Source organism: Coffea arabica, chromosome 3e (genome assembly GCF_036785885.1).
Source record: "Coffea arabica cultivar ET-39 chromosome 3e, Coffea Arabica ET-39 HiFi, whole genome shotgun sequence".
NCBI classification, from domain to species: Eukaryota; Viridiplantae; Streptophyta; class Magnoliopsida; order Gentianales; family Rubiaceae; genus Coffea; species Coffea arabica.
The window spans coordinates 19313391-19337492 of record NC_092315.1 but is presented as its reverse complement, the minus strand read 5'-3'; the positions used below and the strand labels follow the sequence as shown (position 1 = coordinate 19337492).

The 24102-nt window shown below is 34.7% G+C and overlaps 1 protein-coding gene across 2 annotated transcripts; it reads right to left on the bottom strand.

Annotated features, from left to right (window-relative positions):
* Positions 1–578: 578 nt before the first annotated feature.
* On the bottom strand, positions 579–4170 carry LOC113736716 (probable ubiquitin-like-specific protease 2A). Of its 2 annotated transcripts, none has more exons than XM_027263795.2 (8): positions 3967–4170; positions 2975–3139; positions 2107–2326; positions 1858–2025; positions 1641–1772; positions 1458–1539; positions 1265–1378; positions 579–1133 (listed from the first exon to the last, which is right to left on the bottom strand). In XM_027263795.2, exons 1-8 carry the CDS (start codon positions 3989–3991, stop codon positions 1035–1037), a joined length of 1005 nt encoding a protein of 334 aa, XP_027119596.1. In that variant the 5' UTR covers positions 3992–4170; the 3' UTR covers positions 579–1034. The 2 variants fall into 2 exon arrangements, with proteins under 2 accessions (XP_027119596.1, XP_027119597.1); XM_027263796.2 differs by having other exon boundaries at positions 1085–1183; positions 3967–4132.
* Between the last annotated feature and the right edge of the window lie 19932 nt (positions 4171–24102).

Below are 24102 nucleotides of genomic sequence, written 5' to 3'. Positions count from 1 at the left end.
TTTGCAGCAAAGTATCAAAATAGCTACTCAGCCCTCGGAGCTCCACATTGATGGACAATTTGCAACAAAATATCAAAATCACCGCCACAACTTGCGTCACTATAACTACTATTGCAAAACATGAACAAGATAGCCACAATGGAGGAAAAGAGAGTTCATGAGTTCATGCGAGGGGAGAGGAGGGAGAGGTGGACATGAATTGGGGAAACCATGGTTGGTGGGGACTTTTTTGTTGGGTGTGGGGTTGGGGGGTGGGGCTGGGGCTGGGGGGAGGGGGGGAAGAGTAAATGAGATCATGAGATCATATTCGGGGAGGAGAAGATAGGGTAGGGAATTTGAGATTATGGTAAATTATTTGTATTTCTAATTGTTTTATGGATAATTTATTAGGAGGTAAGTCGGTAATACAGTTTGATAAACACCAAAAATGGGGGGAATAAAAAAAAATTCTGTAGCAGAGGTTATCATTCCTGTGCGCTTTAAACAAACATAAATTTTGGGTATCATCTCACGCACGCCTATTCCTGGGCTGGATACCCATTTACCAAGCACCTACGTTAAGATTTGGACTCCAGATGAACAGATCAAGTACAACCTTTACATACAATGATCGCAGACTCGCAAGTAAAAATTGATATTTACATGACAGTTTGTGTCAAGTTGGACACGTAACATGAAATCACTCAAACATATTCCCACCCAACAAAAGGTGAAAGGCAACATGAAGTCTCAGCCAAAAGGCATAAAGCTTAATTTTAGCAATACACTATTTGGGGGTGCAATGCAATATAACTACCTGTTTGACGTTCAAAAAAGGGTACTAAAGTAACAATTTCGAGAATGATTTCTAGGATGCACAAGTCAACTAATATATATACAAGCCTCTAAATCAATCAAGACTCGAAACAGGCCCTCAAACCATTTTCAGTGAACACCCATCTAGGCCTTTTTATTCCCCCCTTTTTATAACTTTACAGGCAGTTATCGTTTATATTCAGAACTGCAAGATACAGGCAGCCAAGCACCATCGCAATCTATTCTTCCAGAATAGAAGAATTCCTGCTAGCCGAATTTAGTTCTAGTGTTTTGCAGAAGTTATCCAATCCTTCAAGAGCGAACCAGTCTTCTTTCATCTATGATGCATAACGAGAGGAACAATCCATCAGTATGAAGACATGCTACACTGAAAGCAAAGGATTAGATGAAAATCAACTGAAGCACTTGTTATTTGGCTCACAAGGCCAAAGATAGCAGAAAGACTCACAAAGTAAGGGTACCCATCAGAAATGCTAAAATTTTCAGGAGCATTCTCAATAAACAAGCTGATATATTGAAGGACATAGCATCCACATTCTTCACCATTTCTCTGCTGTGGAACCTGGAGTAGTTTTGTTTTCAGCTTAATCGATAAAGGAACTACTCAATACCAAAACAAAAAAAAAAATTTAAAAACTTGCCTGAGGAATCAGAAATGGAATTTTGTTAAGCAAAAGCTTGTTCCTAGGCCTCTCCTCAACATTATGTATGTCTAAGACAAACCTGTTAAGAGGAACGTTTATAAGAAATACATATAAGATACACTGATTTTCACCTATATGTTTGGAGATAGTGATAACTAGTTAGTTTGCTGAAGAGCACACTTTCTTATTCCAGGTTCAAGCCTCCTAGGATCCGTTGTTTGAAGTGAGTCCAACAACAACATGCAGGGAGTTATAGTTTGTGATTGCTCGCTTTGGCCGAAGTTGCACAAGATCAAGAGGCTCCAGTGAGACCTAAAAATCAGGATCTAAATTAAAAAAAACCCATAGAGTGGTGTGAACCATGTAGCCTAATTAACACTTTAAACAAATGACATACCACATTACAATGGGAACCATGATGTATTTTTTTGAGAATATGTTCTTCCTTTTAACCCAATTCAACACCTTTTCTTTGAAAGGGGACTGCATGTACAAGGAAAACCACAGACTATCCAGATATACAAATGAGTTCCTCTGCTCTTCAGAAATCCTGCTCCATATGTCTCTGCATAATTTTAGTACTCCATGAACAATGTTGACCAGAGAGGAAGTCTTAATGTAAAAAACATGACTTTCTAGCACTTACTCCAAGTAGCCCTCAAAAGTTTTTGAGTCTAACTTCCTGTACTTGGTGGTTAAGTTACTGTAATCCACTGTTCCCCTTTGTCGCCCACGAAGTCGGATGTGTGGGATAATAACTTCCGAATCACTTGAATCAGCTAAAGCTCTCCTTGTCCTTTTCCTACGTGTACGTTGCCTTTTATTTAAAAGGTTTCCACCTAGGTGCCCTTCATTTTCATGATTTCCTGAGATGACAAAATTTATATGAGTTTCAGGTTACCCATTCTGAAAACGTGGAGTTGATTGAACAAAATGATATTGTCAGTAAGAAATTTTTGATGATCTATAGTTACTGTCAAAACCAAGGAAGACATTACCAATTGACCGAACTTGTCTATAAAAGAAAAGGAGAAGCAGGCAACTATTCATGCCTTTTGATCTTTCAAATGCTTAAAAGATACTACTTAAACAAACTCCAACATATAGTTCTCACAGAATTTAAAGTACTTCAGTACTATGTAGTTCTTTCTCTCATGCATTACTCTTTTCTTCTTTCAACAAGTATTACATCTGCTACTTTGGCTTTTGCATCTTATATATGCCATTACATCCAAAAGTTTCTTTTCCTCTGCATTAAATTGCTTCAATGTACTTCTTACACTATGGAGGAAGGCAGAAACACATGCAAGCGTTACAAATAGATCAATAGCCACACTAAGATTAAGAATATCCACACTAAGATTAAGAATATCCCCCTCCTCCCAACAGGAACATAAAGGAAAGGGAAAATAGAAGAATAAGAAAGAGCAGTTTATAAGGAAACAAAACCAGATTATCAAACTTAGCAGATAAAATTTTTGAAGTTCTAACCCTTTGAAGAGAAATGCCTATACCAGATTCTGCAACTTTAATTGTTTCCTTGCCAATAGTTCTCCGCCTTGATCTGCAGCTACGTGGAACATTCTCAAATACAGGATCGACATTCAGTTCCTTAGAAACACGATCATCCAATGCAACTGGCTGATACCATTGCACTATTCCACACCCAGTATGTCGTCCTAGTGCAGAACAAGAAATTGAGAAAGGGTAGTTTTAAAGTCTCAGCAATTTCGCCAGAAAGAAATCCCAATAATGGACTCTGATTATCACAATTTCAAACACATCAATAATTAAAATCTCAAGCTAATAGTTGCACTAACATCCACATCTGACGGCAACTTGTTTGACAGAACAGGAATACTGCTTTTAAATTGTCAACCATTGCAGAGTTTTTCTTTGGTGCAGATTTACCACATTTGTTACACATTCTAATAACATTATCCGACTTCTTATTTTTTCATCACTCAGAACTTCCTTCAATCATGTTCTTCAGCTCATCCCGAACCAAATGTAAATTTTATATTTCTAGGTATTGTAAAAGCGGAATTCTTAAATGCCAAACCGCTAAATGTCTATTAGTTGCCAATCATCAAGCTATCCATATGCATGGTTGTTTTCAGGGGTGCTTGTAGAAAAACATTACCATAGCAGTTTTCCAGATAAAACGTAATCCTGTAAAAAAAGTGGTCAGAAAATATATTTCAAATTTTCTTTAAAAAAAAAAAAAAAACGGCTCCATCCATAGGGGCCTTTGAATTCTATGCATTTCCCCAAAGCTCCCAAGACAGAGCTCCACTATGAAGCTCGAGATCGAACAGCCATTCCATTGCTAAATAGCATAAACTCATCTCCAATGGTTACAATTCTAACCCTAAGATCAAATATACGAAACAAAATTTCCAAAAATCAACATTGAAAAATATGCAGCATTTCACCAAACTACACAACGATGGATCCAAGAAAAAACAAAATAGGATACATAAGAAACTAGGTTTAAGAATTATACCTTCAAGTGGTTCGGTGGAAGCCATGGCTCAAACTTGTTTGCCCAGATTGATGAAAAATTTGAATATAGTTCCACATTAGAGAGTTTGAAAGACTAGAGTTAGGGTTTTGCGATTTTTAGGCGAGGAGACACTTGTCTTGCAGTAGTAAATGAGAGAGGGGACTCTATCCACGATTTTTTTTTTTTTTTGGGTGAAAGCGACTCTTCGGGAGGCTCATTAGTACGGCACAAATGATAGTACTTCGCGAGTCGGGGTGACGTATGACCGTGACGTGAGAATATGGCGATGTATGATGAGGGGTGAGAATATGGTGAAATAGATTTTGCAAAAAAAAAAAATTATGAATATTATAATATAAATTGGATTAATTTAGAGTGTATACGCTATCAATGGATATATGATAATTAATTTAAATTTTAAATTTTATATATGTGTTATGTATTTAACGGTTATAGTATATGTACCATCAACGTTTATAAGATTAACTCTTATAAATTTGATCATATTTGTTTATATATAAAGCATGAGGGATTGAGGGCGATAAATTTTGAGTTTAATTCCACAATAATATTTTTCTTCAAAATTATTTCCAAATTAATGCACTTTCAAATTTTAATTTTTTTATTAATTTACTTATTACCGCGTGGACTCCTAGTATGGCAAGTATTCATGTTGCCATCTTATATTCTTTCTTTATGACTAGGGATGGCAATTGGGAGCACCCATCCCGCAGGGGGCTAATGGCACTTTCAAATTTTATTTTTTTGTTAATTTACTTATTACCACGTGGACTCCTAGTATGGCAAGTATTCATGTTGCCGATTGGGAGCACTCGTCCCGCAGGGGGCTAATGGGGCGAGGTGAGGAAGAATCCCTCCCCCTCCCCTCCCCGGTTAAGAAACGGGGAATATACCTCTGCCCCGCCACTGCTCTATATATATTTATATGTATATATATAATATTTATTTTAATTATTTATAAATTTATAATAATGATATTATTAGTTATAAGTATTATATAATGTATATTAGTATATATAATATAATTGATATTATCAATTATACTAATAATTATATATGTTTACTAATAGAAATTATTAGTTAGTTATACTAAATTTACTAATATATTTATACTGAATTCCTAATTACACTTAACACAATAATAAATTTTTTTCAAAAAAAAAATACGATAATGATTTAGTGGCTGTATTTATTACAAAAGTGCAAACTTGGCTACTTTTGTTTATTTTTATTTTTAAAAAAACCAACTTTATTCAAAATTTGACTACTTTAGTTGTATTTGTTTCATCATGTTGAATTGTATTTAAATAGTTTTTGTTTGATTGTTTTTATGATTTTCAATAGTGAAATTACAATCGATAATGACTTGGTGATGTGTTGATATTTTAATACTTACTTATTTGCTAAAATTTGATTACAATAAAATTATATGATAAATTTTTATTAAGGTAGTGGGCAGCAAGGAGGGGGGCGGGGGACGGGGAGAGTAGTGGGCAACGAGGTATATTAAGGTAAATTAATAATATATATCTATCTATTATTGAGTTAATTAGTATTTTCTCACATTAGATTGACTCATATAAGAGTGTGTTAATTTGGGTGCTAATAATGATTGAGTTATATTCTCTTTTTTCATTTTTTTAAAGGGGTTTTTTTATGAGTCCAAAAATGCAAGAGAATGTTTTGTTAATATTTTCCCTCTCCAGTGGAATTTTTATAGTTCACATAAATTATGATATCATATATCTTGAAATGCTTACTCGTGTGTCAAACAATTGAATTTTTACAAACTTCTTAAAATGATACAAAGTCAGGAGACCACCTTGTGTGACACCCCCACTTCTCCCTAAGGCGAACCAAAGGGTATCCGCGGGACGTCTGCCCAACTCTCGCCAGGACTCACTACAATCCACAATTCAAAAGTTCGGAATGCTTCAAATAACTTCAATACATAATTAAAGTACTCCAAAATATCTCACACATACAATTAGTTAGCTTTCAAGCTTAAATATAATCCAACGGAATATGTACTATAGCCATCAGTTATAATACAACTTAAAGTCCTCAAATGAAAACAATCTAGTACTATTCACGAGCACTCTTGGTCTCGAACCCTGTTAAGGAAAACAAAAACGTGGAATGAGCTACACAACCCAGTGAGGTTCCAAGACACTCTAACAGTTCTAATAAATCAAACAAGTTAGGCATGACACATATATGGTTCACGGTTGCACATTGACACATTAACATGAGACAGTTATCGTGTTACGAGTAATTTGAGTATATGACAGGTATGGCTCATGGGTTGCACGTTGGCACATTAGCATGAAACAGTTATCATTATGCAAAATAAACACACATTGAAGGATACGGTGTTCCAGTGGAACCATTTCGGTCAACTGCACCTTATAACTTCAGAACCTCTCGATTTGTCTGGCCATCACCTTACCCCTCCAGTGGTAGTACTCGAGTATACCGAAACGGTGTCCCAAAATTCCAACCTACCCGACCGAGCCCAGTCCTGCCTCGAGTAGGTCAGTAACCAAGGGCAGGACCCAGTTCAACTTAGAACTTACAACATGCACAAGTAATCACGTAAAACGGTAAATGGTAAAAATTTATCAATTTTGTAGGTCGAGTGAGATAAAGTACACACTCGCCGTAAAATTTTGGAAAAGTTCATGTGAACACGTAATTTACGGTAATCACATAATCAAATAGTCAAGTAATCAGGTAAACAGGTAATCAAGTAAGTAGGTAATCACGTAGGTAGGTAATCAAGTAGGTTGGTAAACGGCAAGTAATTACAATTAACGGTTAACGGTAAGTAATTACGGTTAATTGGCAGATATTTGCCATTTTAATAGGCCGCCATTGGTCATTTCCCACTTTTATCACTTAAGAGTCGAGGAGATTCACTCCAACCGACTTATGTAGCCATAGCATAATTAATCATTTAAACACTTCACGTAAATATGCAATTCAAGTATTTCATGTCGAGTAATTCAAGTATACCTTACTTAAATATGCATGAGTGTGGTAAATACTTAACATATAGCACTTAACACTTAATGATCATGGAATAAGCATGTCATAGACTTATTCAAATTACGTACTCCTATATGGAACACTCACCTAGTCAAAACAAGTGAGTAAGTGCTCAAACAAGTGTTTAGGCGTCCGCTCCGAGTTCCTCTTGAAGGTCCCCTTGAGCGCCTGAGCAAACAATAATCAACTTCACTCACAATCATGCATTTACCAAGAAGGAATGTACACTCATTTAGACAAAATCAAAGTCCTAAAAGAAAGCTTCAATTCTCTTAACTTGAGGTTCACGAGTGAAGTTTTAAAGTCCAAAGAGAGAGACTAGTATTTCCATGAATTCGAGTTCAAAACGTTCAGTCGATATCGAGAAAAGAAGTCAAGTTTCCAAATTTTCATTTTCTTAGAAATTGGCAAATTTTATCTTTATGTGTCAAACTTAGAAAAATCATATCTTGCACTCCGTAGGTTCAAAATTGGAAAACTTGGTACCGTTGGAAACTACTTCCAAAGTACTAAAAGTTCCTAGAAGACACTTTTCCATGATTGCAATTGGAAGACATTCAAATTTTGGGTCCAAGATGTTATCTTGGAATACCAAGACAGATTTGAGTTGATTTTTGACAAAGTTTGAAAATTCGGCAAAATTCACATAATGTGAACTAATCTCTGAAATTTGGAACTCAATTGAAGGTACAATCAGAGTTTAAAACACAAGAAACATAACTAAAATCGGAGTTTTGAGAGTCAAGATATAGCAGCTCAAAGTTGGTTAAAAATGAAAAATGTTGGCCAATTTTTCAGATTTGAAGAGCAGATTTGGGGCATTATTTGGTCATTGAGTTGGCATTGAAAATACACCAAATTTGGTACACTAAATCTTCCATATGTGAAATATATCTCTACCAAATTTCACGTGGAAAGGCTGTAAGGATCGAAGACAACCAAGTGGAAGAAATAAATAATGTACAGATCACAAACGTAACAATAAGTAAATAGAAAGGAAAGAATTGCAAACCAATTAACTACCTAACTCCTCTTGAGCTTGTAGATTAATTCAAATAAACTTCTTCAAGTTGATGAATTACAATCACTCTTACGTACAAAGGAAGGTTCACCTCCTCCTTGCCCCGAACACCACTCGGTCGAGCCAGGAAGTTTTACTATCCCTCAGGACAACCCTCACAGAGCTACACTCATGAAGTATTCACTCACAAATGAAAAGTTTACAATGAATCTCACACCACTAAGACTACAAATCTTTCTTGAAGAGTATTTTCTCACTAAAATCACTCTAGATCTTTTGTATCTTCAGTGTGCAAAAGTTGTTTGATGTATCTGACCAACCACTATTTATATAGGACCAAGAAAGTGTCTCATTAATGTTTCTAACGAATAGAAAGTAGCTGAAGAGTCAACTAGCCGTTTGAGTATCGGACGTCCGGTACTCCTGTTTTTTACGTCCGACAGCAGACAGTGAGTTTGAGAAATTTTCTTCAATTCTATCGGACGTCCGGTGCAAGCTCTTTGTGCGTCCGACAGCAAACAAAGAGATTTGAGAAATCATCTTGTTTCTATTGGACGTCCGGTGGAGACATATTCAGCGTCCGATGGTTTCGTCGACTTCGAAGGATCCTATCGGACGTCCGAAACATGCGTCCGAAGTTGTGCAATAATTATCGGACGTCCGGTACTGTCATCACAAGCATCCGACAGCTTTCAGCAACCTTTGTCTTCTTTCAATTGCACTTGTTCATGGAATCAAATAACTTCATAATTGAAAGTATATCTTGAAAAAATATTAGTATTATCCATTGTTTTGTAAACATCAAAAGTTAGGGACCAAGGTCAACATTCTCCCCCTTTTTGATGATGACAAAACAATGGATGGAAAAAGGAAAAAGATTGAGCAAATGAGCATAAGCACCCCCTCACTCATTGCATCCAAACTTATAATCTCAGAATAACTCCCCCTAACATATAGCATCCATTTCTCCCCCTTTTTGTCATCATAAGATAAGAGTAAAAACTAGCTATCAAAATCCAGCAACAATAACAGAGAATCCAATATTCCAAATAAAAACAGAGAAATGACAGCAATCACCAACATATCACAGCAAATCATCATGAGATCAGCATTATTCTTTTTTCTCCCTTTTTGACATCATACAAATTCAGTAAAAAATCAAGAAAAACTCAGATCAAAACATCAGAAATATCAAAAGAGAATTACAAAAAAAATATTATGAACAAGAATCTCATCAATCTTACCAATATCTCCTACTTGTTAGAGTTAGTATCATGTCTAACTATCCACATGCATTTCATGCCTTTTTTCATATTCTTTCTCAATAGCAATTACTTTTCATGTGACCTTTTTGACAGCAAAAATTACACATAACTAAAGAGTTATTTACATGAACAGATTTAATAAACCTTACTTGTCTTCTCTTATAAATAGCAAATTCATTTGCATTCTGATTCAGCCTTATCTGATGAGTACCAAAATTTATCTTCTTCTCATAAGTACCAAAATAAGGTTTTGTTCCATTTTCTTGAAAGCAGTTTTGTTTCTTATATTGTAGTAACTCATTTAAATCATCCATTCTTCTTTTCAAATCACCTTGTTCCTTTTTTAGTGTCTCACAAAGACTTGTTTTTCTATCAAGTTTATTTTGTAAATCAATCTCATTCTTTTTCAAATAATCATTTTCAGCTTTCAACTTTTTATTTTGTTGAAAAAGATTTGCATTATCTCGAAGCAAAAAATTAATTTTCTGTTCTAACTCCTTGTTTCTAGTATAGGATTCTTTCAAACTATCATGCAATTTTATAATGAAAGATTCAAGATCATCATCAGTTTCATCATCACTTTCAAATTGAGAGTTACAAGTTTTTACCTCATCATCTCCAATGGCCATGAAAGCCAATTGAGCAGATTCTTCTTCCTCTTCAATTTCACCATTGTAGTTGCATTCATTCCATGTGAATTGAAAGTTGTTGAATCTGGATTTTCTTTCACCTTTCCTCTTCTTCATTGGACACTCACTCATGTAGTGTCCTAGTTGGCCACATTCATAGCATTTATCAGTTTACTTTTTATTGTACTCTTGCTTCCCTTTGTTTCTTGTGTTGCTGAACTGATTTGGGAATAAGTTGATGTTTCCTCCTTTTCTGAACCTTTGTTTGTTGAGGATTCTCTTGAAACTTTTTGCGATGAGAGCTAGATCATTATCATCAGTTTCAGTATCTTCTTCATCTAGGGAGGCAGAATCATCCATATCTTGAGACACCTTTAGAGCAATACTCTTTCTTACTTTCGCATCCTCTTCCTCTTGCACTTTGGACTTAAGTTTCAACTCATAAGAGGTCAGAGAATTAATAAGTGATTCAATAGGCATAGTTTTCAAATCTTTAGCCTCCTCAATAGCAGTCACTTTATTTTCCCAATCATTGGACAAGGCATTCAGAATTTTTCTGTTTTTCTCTCCTAAGGTATATTCTTTTTCCAGAACCTCTAAATCTTTAATAAGATCATTGAATCTACAATACATTTGATCAATATTTTCATGAGTTTCCATCTTAAACGACTCATATTTAGTAACTAAGATAGATTTCTTTTACTCTCTAACATTCTCACTACCTTCATGAAATTCTTTCAATTTGTCCCAAATGTCTTTAGCTGACATGCAACTCTTGACTCTAATAGATTCATTTGAGTCTAAAGTACAATATAACACATTCATGGCTTTTGCATTTAAGGTGAGATGAGCTCTATCCACAGCAGTCAGTTCACTTCTTGTTTTTGATCTAGATCTATGAGTATTTTCATCTATAAGAGAGGCATCATATGGACCTTCACTAATAATAAACCACAATTCAATATCAATTGATTGCAAAAATATAATCATTCTTTCTTTCCAACTCACATAATTTGACCCATTAAACATAGGTGGTCTAATCACAGAATGTCCTTCAAAAAACATGGTATTATTGGTTGTCATTTTTACTCCTAAGCCGCTTGAGCTTAATCTCTAGGAGACCAAACTCTGATACCAATTGTAAGGATCGAAGACAACCAAGTGGAAGAAATAAACAATGTACAGGTCACAAACGTAACAATAAGTAAATAGAAAGGAAAGAATTGCAAACCAATTAACTACCCAACTCCTCTTGAGCTTGTAGATTAATTCAAATAAACTTCTTCAAATTGATGAATTACAATCACTCTTGCGTACAAAGGAAGGTTCACCTCCTCCTTGCCCCGAACACCACTCGGTCAAGCCAGGAAGTTTTACTATCCCTCAAGACAACCCTCACAGAGCTACACTCATGAAGTATTCACTAACAAATGAAAAGCTTACAATGAACCTTACACCACTAAGACTACAAATTTTCCTTGAAGAGTATTTTCTCACTAAAATCACTCTAGATCTTTTGTATCTTCAGTGTGTAAAAGTTGTTTGATGTATCTGACCAACCACTATTTATATAGGACCAAGAAAGTGCCTCATTAATGCTTCCAACGAATAGGAAGTAGCTGAAGAGTCAACTAGCCGTTGGAGTATCGGACGTCCGGTACTCCTGTTTTTTGCATCCGACAGCAGGCAGTGAGTTTGAGAAATTTTCTTCAATTCTATCGGACGTCCGGTGCAAGCTCTTTGTGCGTCCGACAGCAAACAAAGAGATTTGAGAAATCATCTTGTTTCTATCGGACTTCCGGTGGAGACATATTCAGCTTCCGATGATTTCGTCGACTTCGAAAGATCCTATCGGACGTCCGAAGCATGCGTTCGAAGTTGTGCAATGATTATCGGACGTCCGGTACTGTCATCACAAGTGTCCGACAGCTTTCAACAACCTTTGTTTTCTTTCAATTGCACTTGTTCATGGAATCAAATAACTTCATAACTGAAAGTATATCTTGAAGAAATATTAGTATTATCCATTATTTTGTAAACATCAAAAGTTAGGGACCAAGGTCAACAAAGGCAGTTAACAAAACTACTGAAGTTTGTGAAACTTTCAAAGCAATTCTGGCAACTCAAGTTTCTCTTTCCTTTTAAAAGTTTTGTCTCACACAAATCAACCTTAATTAACTCAAATGTTGAAACCAATGTTCCATAAACATCTAATGAGCAATTTAGAGGCAATTGACATCAAAGTTTTTGAAACAAAACATTCAAAACAGGTTGGACCATTCGGCTGAGAGAAAGGAAGAGTTTTTCAGATTTGAATAGCAAACTTTGGAACATCATTTGTATATCGAAATGGTCTTTGATGGACACCAAAATTGGTACAATTCTACTTCCATATGAAGACTACTCATCTATCAAATTTCACTTTAAAATTCACATGGGAAGGTAGTTTACTAAACTACCAAAGTTCAAGAAAATCTCAAGATCAATCTGTCTTTTGCTTTCTTCTTCTCTTCCAAACATTTTGCTCAATGAAAATGATTCAAATCTGGTCCATTTATGAAACAAAAGTCTGAGAAATATCTAATATACATTTGGTAAGTGATTGACACCAAAATTTTCAAAATAACAAGTCCCAAACAAGATAGGTCATTGATCAGTCCAAAATGAGGGTTTTCAAGCAATGATGTAGGTCTGTAATTTGGCCATCATTCACTCAATTCAAGTCAGAATTGAGTGTGGTTGGTGGCGTTGAAAACTACATTCATAAGGTTACAATTTCTTAGAAGAAATATTTTTCAAAATCTATCCACAGCTAGCTCATATTTGAGCATCAATTCGCTGCTCAAAACAGAGCTCCTAGTGTAGACGCCAAACAGGACAGTCATGTTCAAACGATTGGTATGGACTACTCAGGTGGAATCAGATTGTAAATTTTATACCGTTGGAAAGTTGGGAATGTCTAGTTTCCAGTGCCACAAACGGCACTGACTTTGATATCGGAGCAAAAAGTTATAGCTGTTTGAAAAACACTGCCAGAGCAATTTCGGGAAAAATTCCAGTTTTGACAGATTTTCAAAAACTCAACATTTAACCATCCAAATCACATAATTTTTTGTGGAAACCTTCCACACAACCCACACAACATGTATACATCATAAATAAGTCAATTTAACCACAAAAATTTTGAATTAAAGCCTCTGCACAAACAGGGCAGATTCGGCCCTTTCCTCTTTCAAGTTTCATTTGATTTCTTTCCACTTCCTCAACTTAGATCCACTAGTTTAGCACTAAAACAATAACATCTAAAATCATCATATCAGTCCTTATATCCAAGGTGGAAATTCATAGAGCCCACTTCAACCATTCCAATCCAAGTAATATCAACAATAATGAAGCTACAAGCTTCAAAGCCAAGATAAACCCATTAAAGCCAAGAATAAAAGATTGGATGGTGTAGGATGATTACCTCCAAGCTTTGAGATAAACCAGAAATTTTTACCACTAAAACCCCCAAGAAAAACCGCCAAGATGAAGTTTCCTTCCAAGCTCAAGTGAATTTCCAAGTGATTTTGTGGTTAATTGCAAAGTGGGAGATGATTTGGAGCAAGAATGAGCAAGATGGATGAAGAGCTTTCTTCTCTTCTTTTCTTTCTTGTGGCTGGTCGGCTGATGCAAGGTGAGAGAGAGGAGGGTTTTGTGTGCTAAAACTTGGGGAGAAAGAATCGAATAGTAGCTTTAGGTGGTGTGCAAAAAGTCAACTCTTACTAGTCGCGCGCGCGGGTTTCGTGTCCGATTTCTCTCGGGTTTGTTTCACTTGTGTACTAAACCTCTAATGCACTTCCTTTATCACTATTACTATTCACTCTTAATAGTCTAAAAATAAAGGTCTAATATCTCTCAAATAATTGCGAACGCGAAAACGCGAACTTCCAATTTGTGCGCGATAAAGTGAAATTTCTAAGAATGTCTTATAACGATAGTACAACTAACTAATACTTGAGTACTTAAACATAAAAATACCTATTTTAAGACTAATGTATAAGTCTCCAATTTTTTAAGTTTATTGTATTCTCGATTCGATTATTGTCTCCAAACGCGTATTCACTATTCTTACTAAACGAGCTTACCAAAAATTAATTTTTGTAACAAGTCATTTTAAAAATACATGTAAGCCATAATTTCATGTATTTGGATCTAAAAATGTTGGAATAAAATATTCAGAGAATACGGGTGAGTAAATAATTAATTAAGCCAGTAAACTAAAATAAAAATAAGAAAAATTCGGGTCCTCACACCTTGTATCAAATTGCATGTAACAAGAAAAGAAAGAAAAGAGAGGAGCTTGAAATATAATGATCAAGAATAATGCTACGGAGGAATAATGGCAGCAAAAAATTAAAATATGTTCTTATGCAAAATCATTGCAATTTAAGAGGTGATCAATGATTTTAAAGCACTAATTGTGAATCCACTTTCCTTTTCCAATTTGCTTATACAACGTCCTTAAGAGTTAGGACACCAAATAAAGAAAAATCATGTAATATAAGGAAGAAAAGACCTACAAGTGGTTATTTTCCTTTGATGAGGAGCCCATGTGGCAGTAACTAGATAAATAAAGGAATAGAAATTGAAAAGGCAATACTTTCAGATTATTTTTTGAAAAGTAGGTCATTTCAGCCAAAAACTCGATAAATTTTTTATAATATTTTAGTTTTTCAAATTTACCCTTGTAAAAGTTAAGATTGACTTAAAATAACTACTTAAATTTAGTAACTTCTAATAACCTTCATTTTTAATAACTTTTTTTTGGTTGCAAAATAAAGATTATTTACATTTACCTCCTATCAAGTTTTACCAAACTACAGAACGAACCTGTAGTTTGACCAAATTACATCCATCCCTTGTTAGTCACAATGTTTGAAGCTAATTAATGGATGTTACAAAATGACAAAAAGTCCTAATTGTATTGGTTTGACAAACAAAACTAGAGAAAAACAAAAAAGAAGGGTTAATTTTAGAAGCTCCCCTTAATGTTTGGTCAAAGTTACAATTTATCCCCAAACCTTTAATTCTTCTCACTTTATCCCCAGGGCATGCCAGTTAACACCAAAATGACGGTGGTATCCCTGTAAAAATAATGCATGGACAAAATTATCCACAGGGTCTTGTGAATTAAATTTATTTTCTAGAAATACCCTTCCTGATGTAGGGAAAATTCGCGCCACTCCAACTTCTGCACAAGATTTGAAGCTCACGATATTCGGAAAAAAGCCAACAAAATAAAGGGAAAAGAACAAAAAAAAAATGCGAAACTTTATTGTTGGTTTCTTTCTCCTTCTTGTTCTTCTTTGTCGCGCCCCATTTTTCCGATGGGAAAATAAAATGTGTTTATAAAAAGATGTGATTTTATTAAAAAATAAATGGAAAAGGACCAAGAATGGGACTTAAAAAATGCGACGATTTGGGTCCAAAATTTAGTCTGAAAAGGATTTTTAAGAAAAATTAGGAGTCGCCACTTGATATTGAGTTTTGGTGTACCAAGTCACCCAAAAATATTTTTAACAAAAATAAAATATATAAAACCCTTTTAGACAACTCCAGGTCTTTGAAAACAAGAGAAAATGAGTTCGGGAGTCACGGTTGAAGAAAGGGAATGCAAAGGTTCAATCAACTCAAACCTAAGGCACCCTTTCAACCTAGTCTAAGCTAGTTGCGTGGTTTAGTCAAAATTTTCTTAATCTAACCTTTAAATTTATCACATTTGGATGTTTTCTACATGGATGCAAATAGAAATATCGAGAGGGACAAAATATTCATTCAAGAGTTTACTTGGTATCAATCGCATTAATTGCGAAGGCCAAAACAATACCTTGAAGGAGTCACGAATATGCAAATGATGAAATCAAATAAACAGAAGAAGCAAATTAAATTATATACATAGATATAAGTGATCAAAGAATAGGGATGCATCATAATGGGTACGGGAGACAAAAACTCGTGACATAATTTTATCATACAGGGATTAATGGGATATTTAAACTAAAAAAGTCATAATAACCCATTTTCCTGTTCAAAGAATAATTATTCTAATATGAACAAGCGAATGAACTAACTTATTCCACAACTTCTTAAATGAAATGCAATTCTAAATGATATGATTAACATATGTAGAGGGTAAGGGGTAGAGGATAATATAATTGAAAATATCATGCAAATGAGAAAAGATCCTAAAAAATAAAATATGCATGAAAATGTAATAAATATCATACAACAATGAATCTAATGCATGAACCATATACGGGTCTAGCGTTGGACTAGCCCATTTCTAGAAATCCTTACTAGCGTTGGACTAGCAAGTAAATAGAAGGAGAAGCCACAACTAGCGTTGGACTAGTGTGGTGACGTTATGCATTAACAATACATAGTAAACAAATAAAGTATAAATTAAAATAAATAAACACATAAGAGCACGTAACACATAACATGTAAGCATAATATCTAGATGCAAATATCCTAAGAAAAACAGTAACACGTAGCAAGAAGCACGCAAATCATACCAAGTAAATAAAGCAAACAAGCCCTAACTATTACATTAGGGGGAAGCCTACTACAATCTAAAAGGGAAATAAAATAAATAATTAAAATAAATACCTAACTATTACAATTGTGACATTTAATTGCCTTCTCAAATAATCAAGAATAAAATAAAATAAAATAAATAAAATTAAAAATGAATCACAATAATAAAAAGAAAAGAATAATAATAAATAAAAGAATAACACTCGAAACATGTGATTGCACATAAAACACATTGGAGCACATAAGAGGATTTAAAATGATACAAGAAGATACCTCCCTTGAAGTAGTAATTAATGGGAAATTGGATTTGCCCTATTTACCTCCAAAATTAACAAAATCATCAAGGCACCAATTTAAATAACAAATAAATCATAGCAAATGGAAATAAAAATGAAATCAATCAATTGAAACACTTAAATGAAGTGTAATCAATGATTATAGAAGAAAAGCAACTTCTATTTAAGCAATCCAATCTGTTAAGGATCTAATTGCAAAAATAAACAAAGTTTTGGGGGCAAATTATAATTATCACAAAGATATGGGATCACAATTAAATAAAAATAAAGTTCAGGGACCTATTTACAATTATATTAAGGACCTGATTGAAAGAAATCAAAATATTTAGGGCCATAGAGAAAATGCTCAAGGGTACAGGGACTGATTTGCAATTTCGTAACCAGATTTCTCAGCCAAATGGGCCACTGGGCCATTTTATTTATTTGTTTGGGCCGAAAACCCTCTCAGCCCAACTGAAAATCCAAGAAAGAAATGGGCAGCCCGTCTTTTTTATCACTCAATTCAACTAAAATAAATACATGGGTTTTGACTTCTTAGCCCAACCCAAACCCACAAGAAATAAACCAAAACCCATTTCTAAAACCCAATAAAATGACCCAAATTTTATACCAAAACCCAACCAAACAAATCTCAACCCAAAAACTCCAATTATTTTATCAAACCCAATCAAAATAATAAATCTATCAAAATTATTAAAATATAATTACACCCTCAAATCACAGAAACAACATACTTGAAATGCAGTTAAAATATGAAAAAGAAAATAAAAACTCAATAGGGACAAGACTGGTCCAATTACAAAAGCTTTTGGGCCACAATGTAATTATTTAAAAGTTCGGGGGGCTGAACCGCAAATTTTCCAGATTATCATGCAAAGCTTCGGAAATCAACTTCTGCAACTTTTCCTACAACATTCTGTCGGTGCCCGTGGTTACCGCTGACGGTGCCTCCGGTTACCGATCGCCGGCAATTTTTCCGGTCACCAAAAATTATTAAAACACACATTTTCACTCGATTTTTCGAGTAGATTCCAAATCCGGATTTAGTTTGTACAGAAAACAATTCGAAGATAGTCAAAATGCCAGAAACAGCCACGATTTTTATTATTTTTAAAATACTCAAATTTTCACCAAAAATCATAAAAATTATACTACAACACTCCTTACAATTCCTACAATATAAGTATGATTTTATTTGACAAGAAAACAACATAAAAAAAATTAAAATAAAGCAAAACAGCCCTTGAAATTCATTTTTTTCATTTTTCACATTTTTCAAACAATTATCATGCATTCACAGAAATCATTTTTTTTTAATGTTTATTCATGGATTCCCCAAAAATTCAACAACATCAGTAACAACAACAAACGAAGCCAAGGGACAAACAAACATCAAATCATGTATTTAATTTAATAAATTAAAGAAAGGAAAAAGTTGGAAAAAAGATAAAAGAATAAATACCTCAATGAAGATTGTAGTCTCTTGATTAAAATTTGATGAAATTGCAAGCTCCAATCATTTTTATTGGCCTTGCCCTGTCCAAGAGAAAATTTGAGAGTGAGTGTTTTATTTGCTAAAAAAAACGAGAGGGAGAATCTGAGAGAAAGAGCCGAGAGATTTTTTTTTTCTTCCCTTTCTTCTACACAAGTCCGAGAGAGAGGAAGAGAGTTCTGGAGATGATCCAGGGACCTCTGCTGCAAATTCCTTCTCTTTTCTGCTTCTGCCTCAGTCGAGGTCCTCGGAGCAATTTTCTTCCTTCCCTTCTTTTGTTCCATTGCTCCACCGAGAGAAATTGAGCTAGGGATCTCTTCTGCAAAAATTTCTTTCCCTCTCTGTTTTCTGTCCGTAGCCTTCGTCCGAGAGAGGGAGAGACGCGAGAGTGAATCAGGGGCCTCTCTGCAAATTTTCCTTCTGCACCGAGGCCTGAGAGAGGGAGCAAATGAGGGGTGTTTTTTTCTTTTCGGTCCCCTGAGCTCCCGAGGACCTCTCTGCAGTTTTTTCCTTCGTCTGTTCAGAGCTTCTGAGAAGAGCTCGGGAGAGCATTTTTCTTTCTGTCCGTTGGAGCTCCAGGGACTCCTCACGCAATTTTGGAGCCTTTTCTTCAATTTCCATCCGTTGCTCCTCGGTCAAAAGATGGGATCATGATGTTTAGACATCATGATGTCCAGAGACATCATGATGACTAGACATCATGATGCCCTTTTTTTTATTTTCTATTTTTTATTTTTGATTTTTTTTTGTTTTTCTTTTGCTAAAATAAACCTGCAAATATAAGAAAAATACACATGAAAATAAATGACTCATCAAATAGAAAATAATCGAGGAAAATATTAAAATTGATAAAAATTTGGTGTCTACATTCTTCATGTTAAACCCTAACCAAACCCCACTTGGAAAAGCTTGTAAATCTAATGGAATAATGAAGCACTAGAGCAAGAAAAGCCTTGGATTCAACTTTTTGCAGAGGATTGCAGCAGAAAAATTGAGCTTTTAGAAGGAGAAGATAGCAATTAAACCCAGGGTTTGTATTAATTTATGAAATTCTATGTTTTTTAACTTTGTAGTTTGTTACAAGAATGAGTGATTTTGGTTTTTGTAGAGCCAAAATGGCCTTTGATGTGGTAGACCTTCTTGGGTTTTGTCTTCTGTGGTCCATACGTGTCTTGTTTTATATTGCCATAAATTAGCGGGATTGTTTACTAAAAACGATGGTTGCTGACTTCCGTTTTTCATTTTATTTAATTTTTTCATGATTCTTTATTCCGTCTGCCATTTTCGAAGGTTTGCGTGTCTACTAAGTTGTCCATTGATATGTACTTTTAGGTATAATAGTCAACTTTCAGCTTTTGTTTTCTTTTTATGCTCGTCTTCTGATTGATATTCAAGTAAAGTTTAATGAACTAATTTTTTTATGAGATTAAAGTAGTGTCTTGTATGCTTGTTTGTAACAGAATAATGACGTTCCAACCATATGTGTTAGAGGAGCATCATGAAGGGCATTTTGTTTGGGAACTAGTGTTACAATATGTGGGGGGAAAAGTTGATAAGTTGAAGTTGACCCTGATTAAATGTCAATATTTGGGCTGAGAGAGGGTTTGAGAAAACTGAATGCAACGGATGAATTCCCTTTGTACTATAGGATAGGTGGTATTGATTTAGAAGTTGTGCCTTATGTTCGTGAACAGTGATCAGACGGAGCTACAGATGTTTGAGATGAACAGGAATTATAATTCTATAGAACATTATGTAGGTGAACTCCCTCAACTAGTTAATGATGCTGCACAGCTCTATGTTGCTAACAATTTTGAGTTTGAGGGTCAACCAAATGATAATCCCACTGAGGAAAATTTTGTTAACCAAAGGGCTGATAGTGACATTTTAGATGCTTTATACAGGGGCAGAGGTGGTGATAATGAGCCATTTGATTTTGAATGTGGTTTTGATTTTGAATTCTTTCTAGATGAAGATGTATTGAATGATGCTTGTGATCCTATAGCTGAACAAATAGATGAAGTCTATTTAGGGGGAGCGCTACTACACTGCAACTTAAGTTTGCTAAGGTGAACCACATGAATATCCATGGTCCTACCACAATAAGAGTACAAATGTAAGATGGTTATAAAAAATCTTTCTAAGTGACATTGCTGATCATCCTGACATGAAGGTGATGGGGTTCACAAAAAATGTAAAGAAGAGTTTTAAATTGAATTGCACAATCTCTCAAGTGTATAGATCCAAGAACTTGGCAACTGAGCCAATCAAAGGGTCATGTTCACAACAGTATGCTGGTTTGAGAAACTACTGTGCTACAATTCTACAAAAAAAAAAAAAAAATCCTGGTTCTGTGGCTATTCTGGTTACTAAGAGATATCCTATGCGCGCAAACCCAATTTTCAAGAGGATCTTTATCATGTTTGCTGCACAAAAAGAGGGATTTGTCAATGCTTGCAGGCTTGTGATAGGACCGGATGCATGTCATTTGAAAGGAGCTATGGGAGGGCCATCTAATGGCTGCAATTGGTAGAGATAGTAACAACCAAATGTTCTCTATCACAATGGCTTTGGTTGAGTCTGAATGCAAAGATAGCCAGAGTTGGTTTTTGGATACTCTAACTAATGAAATTGGAACTCCATTTGAAAGATGATGGATATTTCTCTCAGACAAACAAAAGGCCAACCTTATTTTCCTTTCTATTTTTTTTTGTAGTTTTTCTTGCTGCCATTATAGCTAATATTCTTATTTTTATTGCATTCTTTTATAGGCATTGGTTGACTGTATTGAGAATAATTACCCTGGAGTAGAGCATAGATTTTGTGTTAGGCATACGTATGCCAACTTCAAACTAAGATTCAAGGATAAATAGCTCACGGATATTATGTAGGCAGCAGCAAGAGCCTATCTACCTTGTGTTCATGCATGTGCTGGACTTATTCAAAATATGAAAGACCCATAGAACTATGTAGATGAATGGTACTCGGTAGACACATATATGAAGGCATATGAGGGTGTTTTTATGCCTATATACTAGACAAGAGAGATTGGGTTGACACTAAATCTAATCCAATAGGGCCACATTACATAAAGATTGCTCCTGGTCGACCTAAAAAGATTGGGAGAAAAAGGCCAGATGAGCATCTGAATTTAGGAAAGATGACAAAGAAAGGGATTCCGATCCATTGCAGTCATTATGGTCACACTGATCACTATGTGAGAAGCTGCAAAATCAAGGTTGTTTATTCATGAGGAATAGGAAAGGAGTGCTGAGCCAGGTAGTTAATAGAGTTCAACTTCTTATTGTTAACATGTGTTTGATATACTTTTAACTACGTTTTTTTTCCTTAAACTCAATGGACATGCTGTTACTAATTACTCACAGCATGGTATAAGTACTGGAGCAAGAGCTGATGTTGATAGGCCGAGTCACATGCAAATATCAAATAATCATGAGAGGAGTGCTAATAATTCTATGACTTCTGGGAGAGGTTCTGGTGCAATTGCTAGTGGACAGCAATATGGTACATGTAGTATAGCTTCAAGGGGAAATGGTAAGGGGAGGGGAGGAGCTAGGGACAGGCCATGGGCTAATGAAAATGGCCCACTTAGTGGTATTGGCGTGGAATGGTTTGGGATTCTCAAATTCAATGACTTTTATTCCAAATGGATCAGAAATGGTAAGCTTTATACTTTCTATTTGAACCTGTTTTAGTCATGTGCCATCTAATGCCAATGAGTTGAATGATCATATTTCTTGCAGACTCGATTTGCTCCAGGTGCTAACAACACTCCGGTAACTCAAACGGTAATATGAATTGAAAAAAAACTCAACTTGAAATTTTAGTTTTATAATCTTCAGCGTTTAATACTTTTCTTTTAAATTGTGTGTAGTGGACAACTACATCAAATACTAGTGGAAGTTCTTCACATGCAAGTGCTGATGCAATTGCTGCAATATATTGCTGTAACTACTACTTTTAAAACCAATCTATCCTCATTTAAGACTCAAGTGGTGAGTTAAAACATGCATTTTCTACAATAAATATCTTGTAACTTGTACCATTTCATTGCTAAGTCTATCATTATGATATAGGTTCGAAGAAAGAGTACCCAATTTGGAGATGCTATGTTTTCTGTCCAAGGATCTAGAATTGGTTCCTCACAAGTTGATTACATACCAGATTGTGGGATGTAGTAGCATTTGGAGGACCTTGTTGAACCAAATTGTTATTCTGGTCTAAATATTATCCTTTTTACTGTTTAGAATAATAGAATCTTTTTGTTCAATGGACACATGCATTTTTTGTTCAATGGATTAGAAATGCATTTTTTTGGTCAGAGACATGTGCAGTTATGGATAAGAATTTATTGGTTGGTAATAGAGCTGATTACATAGACTAGGACTATCTTTTATTCAGCTAAGTAATGTTTTGTTGACAGTGATGCTAAGTTGACTTGGTTTTGGATTTATTTTTTGTTGCCTTAGAACATTCTATAGTAGACACAATTTGTTGTTCTTGTTCTTTTGTTGACAACTACAGAATATGTAGCTAATGCTGAATTTAGATAGTTTTCCTCCCATTTACACGCTGATACCTTCTCCCAAGCATTTCCTCACAATTGGTTGCTTTATCCCTACAGATCTAATTGCATTCTTCCACTTTAACAAGCTTCTCCTTTTCTATTACTACCTTTCGCCTTCCTCTTCTGTTTTAATTTATTTTGTACAAGAAACACATAGGTGTCCAGAAAATATAGAGCAAAATTGCACATATATATGCAACCTAGCCCATATAGAACAATAAAAATTTGAGAGGAATTTAAGAGTCCTTGGCCTCTGGATAAAAGGAGACAACTGGCAGTTTGAAATTTGATTTCTTCATGGAATATAACAATAATTTCTCTGAACATGGGCCTTAAAATCTTATGGATATTCAAAAATTAGTTTTTATTTTATTTAGTAAGCAAAAATTGGTTTTGTTACTTGAAGCTAATGTGTGAATTGCTTCTTGACGTCAAAAGGTTTAATGTTCAGATTGGGTTCTTGACATCGGTAAGTTGTCTTTTACATGCCTATTTGAGTTATGAATGAAATTTTGGAGTGATGGTGAAGGAGCAGACATGTTTTCCTATTGGCATTTGATTTCTTTTCCCTCTTTATTCTATCGGATGGATTTTGGCATTTCAACTCAAAGCCAATGGACAAAATGTTGATTTACTTAAGGTAAGAAAAGTTGGGAGCATTATAATGAAGTGGCAAATATAGTAACAAGAATTAGTTTTAAATCATGATTGTATATCACTTTCCTTTAAACTTTATTTGTCCAGTATAATATGTAATAAACTTTGGACAAATATCCTTTAGGATAAGATGAAATTTGTTTGTCTTAAACTCTTGTACAAAGTAAGATAAATCCTCTTGAACTATAGGGTGCTTTTTCAGAGAATTCAAAATAGTAGAAAAGTGATTTTCTGCAGCCAATCACTTGACCTCTTTATATAGGGGAGATTGTTTAAAAAACAAGTGAACTTATTAAATACTTATATGAATAGATTCAAGGTATTGTGTACAAATTCATGTGTTTTAATTCATGCATCACATGATTCTAAAATAAAAAATATGAATCTACCCTTACATTCATGGAAGTCCACATATATGAATATATTCATGATGCTTTAAAATTTATGAATGAATATACATTTATCGCAATGTATGTACGTCTTAGAATCACTTGATACAAAATTTAAAAATTTCTAACAATCCCCGACCATTTTCAAAAT